Raw genomic sequence first — 10,132 nt, 5'->3', positions numbered from 1 at the left:
TATATATATATATATATATATATATATATATATATATTCTTATGGTTGACATACAATATTATACAACATCAGCTTCAGGTGTACAGTGCAGTGATCAAGCCTCTACCCCATGATGCATCATGCGGTCTCCCTAGCAAGATATGTGACCATCTGACACCCTACAAAATATTTACAATATTATTAATTATATTCCTCGAACTGTCTTTCATGTCCCTCTGACAATATTGTAGTTACGTATTTGTGCTGTCTAATCCCTTTCCCGTCTCCCTCATCCCCACCCCCTCCCAACTAGCAGCCATCAGTTGTTCCTCTATATCTCTGAGACCACTTCTGTTTACTTTGCTCATTCATTCAGTTTTTAGATTCCACATATAAGTGAAATCATATGGTATTTGTCTTTTTCCGACTAATAGCTTCTTTTGAAGTCGTTTTTTTTTTCTTCCAAAGGCACCTGAAGCAAGTAAATTCAAAACTACTTGTAGAAACAGGATTAAATTTCTTACAAGAAATTCAGACCCCCCCCCAAAAAAAAAGAAATTCAGACCCAAAATATAGTTTCTGAATCAACCTGTATTAATCTACAAATAATTTTTAAAATTAGTTAAATTTTTCATTTCCTTTCTTCTAATATCTATTTTTCACATTTCTCAGTATATTTTTAAAAATTGAATATTCAGTTGACTTTTAAAAACAGCGCAAAATGAAAAGCTCAGCTAATAATAAGACCATTTATTCAAACTCCAACTCAGATCTAAAGAACAGAACCTAAACGTAAGGCCTATATTGCCCATTTCCTACTGGTACCCAGAAGTAAGAACAGCAGGGCTTACAAGTTGTTTTGTTGCTCCACTGGCTCATACACAGTAGAACCTGTGATCTAAACAGGTGGAGTGCCATTTGTTCAGCCCAGAATTGCTGTTCGTGTTGGATGGATGGATAGTTAGATATAGAAAGAAATGATATTAATGATATTAACACTTTCTTTCTTGATGTCTCTATTTCTGTTCCTGTTATTAATGCTTACTTTTTATTTCCAGTAAGTTGCTAGGAGGTGGAATTGAAAGCATGGCGATCACAGAAGCTTTTGGAGGTAAACAGAACCTTAATATTTTGTTATATGAAAAAATTATACATATACACATATATACAAACATATGCATATATAATTAAATAAATAACCAATACTTAATTGTATCTATTTTGGGACTTACAATGAAATCTCAGTTATCATAATATAGGCTGCCTTTAAAATATATTACTACATTAACAGATGGATCTTATTGGCATTTTTCATCTTTTTATCTTTGACTCCTATAGAAGAGATTAGAATTTTTTTCTCTCATTCCTTTAAAAGGTAGTTTAAGAATGAGACAGATCTTATTTCTAGGAAATGCATGTTCCATGAACAAGGAGAGGAGATTTTTTCTTCCCAGTTTATATCCTTTATTTTTCTTCAAAACAATTCGTGTATAACTATTATACACTGTGCCTGACAATTTCAGTATTTGCCATCTTCAGGAAACTAAATCTGTTGTTTTGTTGTTGATGTTTCTGTTGATTTGGAGAAATAAATCTGGTTGTTATTTCTGTTGACTCTCGGTCTTAGTGGCTATTGTCTTGTGTATTTATTGATATTTGTGAGTTTATTGCTTGATTTTAATCTGTGGGAGTTCAGTGGGCCTAAACTGGTGAGTGTGCAAGTTTTCCCCCAGAGAGAATTTGCTTTTGTTGCTAGTGAGGGCATGTCACCAGTTGGAGACCACGTCAGCTCCCCTTTGAAGATCTCAGTTCAGTGGGAGAACCTCAGGCTCTCCTTCCTATGGGAGGATCTTAAACTCTCATTTATATGACTATTCCTAAGGAGAACTTGGTTTAACTTAATTTTTATCTAAAGGACAGTTCTGTGAAAAAATAACTTTAAAAAGTTATTTTTACTACTGGTATTCATACATATAGAATCCATTCATGACGTGGTGGTACTTCATGTGTAAGATTTGACAATTGGAAAAGAAAACCATACTCTGAGAACATATTTTATTCTTTATGAAAAGATCTAAAATTTACTGTGTGGGTTTGGTTTTTTTTTCTATATTTCAGAATTTCGTACTGGAAAAACCCAGCTTTCTCATACCCTCTGTGGTAAGGATACATAGCAACAATAATAATAACATTAATAATCATAGCTATCACTTACTAACCTACTTTGTGTCTGGTTTATATAATCGCATATAATCTGAACAAATTTACAAAGAAACTAAATCTCAGGTTAAGTAGACTGCCCATGGTTACACAGATACCAGAGTAGGTCTTTGAATGTGTGATGCTTGAGGCGATGTGCTGTTCTCTGAACACCTGAATGGAAATAGGGATGATGTAAATGGGTGTTAGAGTGTGTAAGTGGGAAGAGGAATTCACTGTCTCAGTTTTTCCTATTCCATATTTTCTATGTCCTATCAACAAGAATGTCACAAATCTATTGAGGCCTAGAATTCCTTATTTTCCATGGAGTAAGGTTGACCCATAGAAAGACTTAAAAACAAAGTTTTCTAAAACAAAGTAAAGACCTCCTTTTGCACAAAGATATTACTCTGCATTTCTTTGACCTAAGTAGAAGGAGCATGGCAAAGTGGTTAAGAAAAAAAGTGGTTAAGAAAGGGATTCTGGAATCAAAATACCTGGCTCCAGTCTTGGCCCTACCATTAATAGCTGTGTGACCTAGGCACATTGCTCTTCACTTTTTAAATTTTCCCCATCAGTAAAATAGGAATAATGATAGTGCCAAATTTAGTGTTGTTTTGAAAAAGAAAGGAGATATGCATGTACCTAATATAAAGTAATTCCTTAGTGTGAACAACTATTACATATAAAGAAAATGAATTTTAAAATTTGCTATACATTCACCAAAGTTTACTTAAACAAGTTACACAGCATAAATTATATTTGTGATAATTTCTTATATAAAGAAAGTAATATTTAAATTCGACCTCTGTTTTTCAGAAGAGCTAACTTTCATGAATAGCTCTCATTGTGAGAGATACTGACATTCTTTGTTAAATTACTACTATGCTATCAAAGTACTTACAATGTTGCCATTGGTTAATAACATAAAATATAACATGCTATTTAGAAACTAAAGGATGATGATTCATTGTTAGATTGACTAAAGAGTTGCAACCAGTATAAATCCCATGTTAATTTATACATTGATTTGTACAAAGTTTATTCACTCCTATTAATATTAATTAACTTTTAATTGCTTCCTAGTGACAGCTCAACTTCCAGGAGCCAGTGGCTACTCAGGAGGAAAGGTGATCTTCATTGATACAGAAAATACTTTGTAACCTTTTTATTTAAACAAGCTGCTAACATAGTAGTGTGATATAGTAATGTTACTATAAAAGAGAATTTGTTTGAAATACATTATTTTTATAATCATCCCGTAAACCAGCAATAACAAGAAAAGCCAAGGGGAAAACAATGAGTTCTCAAAGCACTTTTATTTTAAAAGGTTTTGTTTCTCTGAATGGATTTATGGATTTGGTGTGAAATGTACAAAACAAATACATGAGAGGAAACTATTTTACTCGTTAATCTCCAAAGATTTTACTTAAAGTTAGAAAGAAGATTATTGACTTACTCAAAGTCATGGTCCAAAATAAAGGAAAAAGTATGAAAAGAACAAAAGCACAGAAGGGAAAAGGGCAGAACTTGTTTGGGTAACAGAAAGAATTGCAGTTTAATTGAAGTGTAAGTAAGGTATTTCAGAATGCAAGGCTGATAAGGTGATTTGGGTCTTAGACGTGAAGGGCTTTAACACCAGATGATGTGTGTAAATTAGATACTTTTACAAATATCCTAGGCAAGTAATGAGAACTTGATCTAGATTGGAAGCAGTAGGGATAAAAAGAAAAGGACAAAAAATATTAGGGAGGAAAATTGTTAGGACTTGATGACTTTATTTGGTAGACAAAGAAAAGAGAGGTTTGAGAAACCACTCAAGTTTTTTGTCTAGATACTGGGGGAATAATAATGCTAATAACAGAATTAGGAAGATCATGCTTCAGAGAAAAGGTGATGTTTCATTTTAATGTGTTAAAAATGAGGTACAGGAAGACATCCATATGGCAGTTGGAAATGTTGGGCTCAGCTTGAGAAAGGGGTAGGGCAAGAAATATGGTGGAATAGCCAAGGAGGTGAGGAACTTAGAGAGAAGAGAGGAGAGCTGAGAACATAACTTTGGGGCATGCCAGTGTTTAGAAAGAAGGACTAAAAAGAGGAACCCATAGACAGAGGGATTAGGAGGAAATCTGGTTGTGGAAAGTGAGCAAAAGGAGAGTTTCAAGAAGAAAAGGGTAATCAGCAATGTTCTGCGAAGAGAGAGACTACAGACAGACTGAGGGTGAAAACTGAGAAAGATCACTGAGGTGTGAAGTTAGGAGTCCAAGAGGGCATTTGCAGTAAAGTGAGATGATGGAAGCTTGTTGCCAATAAACAGTAAGGAGCTGAGGCAGTGTTGTTAACTAATGGATAGAAGAAGAAATACAGTGATTTGAGGAGGCATTTGGTTCAGAGGAAATTACTGACAATAGGGAGGGAGACCTGCACAAGTTCATAAAGTCATTCACAATGAAGCCCCAGCCTAGCTCCCTAAACTCGTTACTCATTATTGCCACTATTAGACACAGATTAGTCTTCTGGCCCAATCTTACTACTTAGAAAACATGCTTTGCTATTAAAATTTAAAAACATTGTATGTCAGCAATTATTTGGACTTAACTATAAGATTCTCGTTTTCTTTATTCATTATAGTTTCTTGAATCCCAAATCATCTTCTTTCCTGTATTTTTGTTTTGTTGGAGTACCTACTCAAGTCATTTTTTTTTCTTTCAGAAAAGTAATCCAGATGGTAAACTTTGAGCCCTGGCATGCCTGAAAATGCCTTTATTTTGTTCTCACTCTTGAATGTTAATTTGGCCAGTCATAGACAAATTTGCATGGTATATTTCTATCCTGTTGGGTATTTGTTTCCTCTATCCCTATCTCAGTCTTTCTGAGTCATACAAATCCTCTAGGGCTCTCATTTGAAGGCCTGCCTTTTCTAATCTTCTCTAATTGCCCACCTTAAAAAACCTTGTCCTCCTTGATCTGTTACAGAATTTACTATCCAAATCACTCTAGCTAAAGAAAAAACAGTCAGAGAACAGTTTGCAGAAGACCTTATTTGGACATACTAGGCATGAGAAGACTTGGAAGGAAACTTCTAACTTGAGGAAGGACAGTGAAATGTTGTACAGGGTTATATATAGCAAGAGGAGCTCAGCTGGAGTTGAGCCAGTTTCAGAAATAGCTGTTGACGGATGGTTCTCAAGAGAGGGAGGAATTGTTCTTATAGATTATCAGTCACTGTTTGGGGAATTTGGATTTTATCAAGAATGGTAGAGAGGAACAGTCAGCCAATTCATATACAAGAGGGAGTAGGGAGGAACAAGGACACGCGAGGGACCCAGGAAAATGTTCTCATTCTTTCATTGTGTTACACATATACTGCTCTTTCTTGAATTTTTCTTTTTATATATTTTGCCTACTTAATTGTGTTTTATGCTTACCTATGGCATGGATTGTCTTATGACTCCTTATATCTTCCACAATGCCTTGCATTGGTAAATGATTAATACACGTATGATAATTGATTCCATGTGATAATTCAGCTAATAAACATTTATAAATTGATCTGAACTTCCCTTCAGCATAAGCCCAACCTTTATACTTCTGATCACATAGTAACCAAGTTTTGTAAAAACTGACATGGTGAAAAATATTTTTACTTGCCTCTTCTAATTCCTTGTCTTTGACTTGTCCACCAAAAACATCTACTGGGTATACTCAGTAGCAATGGAAGATTTTAGTGGCTGTCACTGAAGCTCTGAAGAAAAGAATATATATAGTGCATTAGGATATAGATGGCTGGGAAAGTCTAAAGACAATGCAATTTAACATTTACTAAACTAGTTGCAAGTGCCACAAATAAGATTAGAAATGGTCTTTGCTTTGTAGTTACTTACAGTATGATCAGTAATATACAAACACAAAGTGAAATGAGACCATAGACATGCGTTTTGTTTCACTTCACTGTAGAGAATATACTGTAGACATATTGTTGGGATCACCAAAGACCTAAAAATGTTTTTATTCCTTTATAGTTTAGATTAAGTGATTATTAGCATCTTCCAGAACACCTTTGCAGGTACACCGACTTTGCCTTCCTATGAATTTACTAATTTCAGAAAACTATTAATAATACAACTCCTTTAGGAGAAGATGGATTTTAAACCCCAAATAAGCCAAAAAACATAGGTTTATAATTCCCTTCTGACCCTTAAAGTTACTTTTCTGACCCTTTGGTTCATGTAGTCAAATTTATCATTCATTGGCAACACATGATTAATGGTATATTGAACTATTTCATATTGAACAAGGAGGAATATGAAGAGAGTGAATTAATTCACTTTGAAGTGACTTGAATTATAATTCAGTGATATTACCTTCCTAAAATAGACCTATTTTTATAGAGCTGAGAACAAAGGAGATTCACAAATCTTAGTTTCTAGGTTTTCTTTTGTAATTGATTTGCTGCATAATCCTGAGTCATTTGCCTAATCTCTGTTTGCCAGTGTCCGCATTTATAAAATGTAATATAGGACATAACAACTAACTTCTAAGGTTATTGTAAAGATTAGATCACTTGACATTTATTTATTTATTTATTTATTTATTTATTTTAAGATTTTTACTGGGGAATTGGAGGATGGGAACAGTGCTGGGGACTTGGCGGAAGGGGAACAGACAAGTTGCTGTTGTTTTTGTTCTTCAGTCTAGTTGTGGAGGACGTTGCTTCGCTGGCCCAAGTTGGCACCATCATTGCGCTCTTCCTGGGCGAGGCAGATCAGTCTCAGGCTTCTGGATGGTTGCTCACTGCGGCTGCTGGCTGCTCACGCTGGCTGCTGGCTACACACGCTGGTTGCTGGCTACACACGGTAGCCCATGGCAACCCAGTGCAGCAGGGGTTGCAGCCCAGCTCCAAGTTGAGCTGTTGTTCAGCATCTTAGCTGTAGAGGGCAGTGTCACTGGCTCTCATATGTGGGATCCAAACCGGGGCCCTCTGGCATCCTAAGCCAGCTCTTAACCAGTGCTCCACTCAGCTGGCCCTCACTTCACATTTAAATGTATTACTCCCTCATCGTTCTGGTCGCCATTATCACTACCTAAAGTATTCATTAATTGATGCACTTATGAAAAATAAAATCTGGTATATATTTGAAGTGATTATTAGCACCCTCCAGAGTACCTTTGCAGATTCATTGTTTTGCCTCTCTGTTGTTTTATTTACAATATTATTTTTTGTAGTTGTTGTCTAAACTTTTTTGGAATTGATTTATTGGCTCCTTAATCTTGGCACACATCAGCCGTCCAGATCGCCTCCGGGATATTGCTGATCGCTTCAATGTGGACCATGATGCAGTACTGGACAATGTCCTCTATGCTCGTGCATATACTAGTAAGAGCCCCATGCACTTGGATGCTTGGGCTGTTTTAAGGTTGGCGGCACTGGCTCACTATTTGATGCTTAAAACATTTTAACGCTGTTTTGTCTTTTTATTTTACTTTTTTCCAAATTAATTTAGTTAGTCCACAAATTTTATCATCTGGTAAATTTTTAGATATTGAAATGCCCTCAAATTATTTCTTATTCTTTGTCTTTGAAATGGAGAGTCACATTCTTTTTGGATAATGTAACATTTGGCATGTATGCTAAGGCAGAATATGAAGTCATATTTAATAAAGTTATAAATAATTAAGAAAATCCTTCAAGGATTCTCTTTTGACTAACTCCCAAAGACATACATGATCTTAGCCTCTGCTTCTTCCAGCTTTGAAAGCATTTTCTCACTGCATTTCCCACCAGGTGAACATCAGATGGAGCTACTTGACTATGTAGCAGCAAAGTTCCATGAAGAAGCTGGCATTTTCAAGCTATTGGTACAAGCTTTGAAATATTGCTCACTCACAGAGCTATTTAATATATTATTTTTCTTCTATTGATTCCAATTCAAATTAACTTCTTCCTTTCCAAATCATATTTATTTTTACATTAACACTGTGCAGATCATTGATTCGATAATGGCACTTTTTCGAGTGGATTTCAGTGGTCGTGGGGAGTTGGCAGAACGACAGCAAAAACTGGCCCAGATGTTATCACGGCTCCAAAAAATCTCAGAAGGTAAATTTTTAAAGATAAAATGGCACTATCAGAATAGCATCTGTGACTGCTGAGTAGACTTTGCAGAGAAGCTCAGAATGTCAGGAGGCAATACATTTTTTAAAAATAAAATTACCTTCATGGGAATACCACTCTTTTTTTAAATCATTGATTTAAAATTATCGATTCTAATACAATAAGGTATCTAAATAATAATAATATAATAACTTTAAATGAATTATGTTATCAAAGAAAAAATAGGAATATACTCTTGTTAGTAAAATAAATTTATGGCACAATATTCCTAAACTCTGATTCCTAAACAATGAATTTCTTATATTTACATTGCCATTATCTGAGTTTCTTAATTTTATTTCTTGATGCAGAATATAATGTGGCTGTGTTTGTGACCAATCAAATGACTGCTGATCCAGGAGCAACTATGACGTAAGCCCCAATATTCTGCTTGTGTATTTCACGAAGGTTAATATCGAGATAATTGGAATGTAGAACAGAAATAATCTCAATATAGTCAATCTTGATGTGGACACAAATTTATCACAAATCACTTTATTTCACAGTGCATATTTCTTCCTAATTGCAAATATCACTTGTTATCCAGGACCTATTTTTCTCTAGTCCTTTATAAAATAAAGCAATAGTTTAATTATTTTCAGATACTTGCTCCTCTTTTATCTAGGACTAGAAGCATATTGGAGGACAGTAAGAAAAAGATCCCAAGGAAATAAAAACTTATATTCCAGATACATGGATGCCTTCTATTGCACTGATAAGCTGTTAGCCTAAAAAAAAAAAGCAGGTTCTTTACAGGATATATATATATATATATAAATAAAATGTGTGTGTGTGTGTATATATATATATATGATATATTTATAAGAGGTCCTATGCGGGAAGTCTTCTGTTTGAAAAAACAATTTTAGTCCATGCTAGGCATATGCAGAATTTGTTGCAGTATTTGTGCATGTAACACACCTATTGATGGTTCTATTTGAAAGATGGCAGTGAATGGAAAGACAAGAAGAGCTAAAAGAGGGTAATAAAATCAGAACGTTTGAAGAAAGGTTAGCTGCTACCATAAAAAATTCTGGGAATTATGTATCAGAATAAGCTATTAAAATAATCCTGAATCCATGATACTGCTTTTTAAAAGATCTTTTCAACAACTCTTTATTTAGAAAAATTTTTTTAAGCCGAGAAATGTTACAAGACTAGTGTAATGAATACACATATATCATTCACCTAGGTTCATCAATTGTTAACATTTTGCCACATTTTTTTCTCTCTGCATGCACATATATGTAAAATTTTTTTCTCCATACATACATACACATGCGCACGTATGTGTGTTTTGGTGAACCATTTAAGGGTTTTTTTTCCCTGAACCATTGAGAATTATTTGCAGATATCATGATACTTCATTTCTTAATACTTCAGCATATCTCTTCTATGAGCAACAGCATTCTCCCCCATAACCACAATATAATTATCACACTCAGGAAATTTAACATTGGCGTACTAGTGTTATCTAATATATAGTTGTATTCAAGTGTCTCCAATTGTCCCAATACTTTCCTTTATAAGTGTTGGCATTTTTTGTTTTGTTTTAGATTCAGGATCAATGGAGGATCACGTATTGCATGTAGTTGTCATATCTCTTTTAGTCTCGTTTAATCAGCTCCTCAGACTTTGTTAGACTTTTATGACACTGATATATTTTTTTTTTTTAAGATTTTTTTTTATTGGGGAATTGAGGGAGGGAAACAGACAAGTTGCTGTCCTTTTGTTCTTCAGTCTAGTTGTGGAGGATGTTGCTTCACTGGCCCATGTTGGTATTATCATTGTGCTCTTCCC

General features: G+C 34.6%; 1 protein-coding gene across 5 annotated transcripts in view; it reads left to right on the top strand.

The window, feature by feature from the left end:
• DMC1 (DNA meiotic recombinase 1) overlaps window positions 1-10,132 on the top strand; it is a 39,895-nt gene that overhangs the window by 15,292 nt on the left and 14,471 nt on the right. For 4 of the 5 annotated variants that reach the window (XM_019664660.1, XM_019664658.1, XM_019664659.1 and 1 more), the window contains 7 exons: window positions 1,038-1,090; window positions 2,098-2,139; window positions 3,265-3,337; window positions 7,464-7,555; window positions 7,964-8,037; window positions 8,164-8,278; window positions 8,644-8,704. In XM_019664660.1, coding sequence (XP_019520205.1) covers window positions 1,038-1,090; window positions 2,098-2,139; window positions 3,265-3,337; window positions 7,464-7,555; window positions 7,964-8,037; window positions 8,164-8,278; window positions 8,644-8,704 — 510 coding nt within the window. The remainder of the gene's footprint in view (window positions 1-1,037; window positions 1,091-2,097; window positions 2,140-3,264; window positions 3,338-7,463; window positions 7,556-7,963; window positions 8,038-8,163; window positions 8,279-8,643; window positions 8,705-10,132) is intronic. The other variant, XM_019664661.1, reaches the window with a different exon arrangement.

This window comes from Hipposideros armiger, unplaced genomic scaffold, assembly GCF_001890085.2.
Source record: "Hipposideros armiger isolate ML-2016 unplaced genomic scaffold, ASM189008v1 scaffold_426, whole genome shotgun sequence".
Taxonomy (NCBI): domain Eukaryota; kingdom Metazoa; phylum Chordata; class Mammalia; order Chiroptera; family Hipposideridae; genus Hipposideros; species Hipposideros armiger.
The sequence above is the reverse complement of the archived record's forward strand: the minus strand, read 5'-3'. Positions and strand labels throughout refer to the sequence as shown.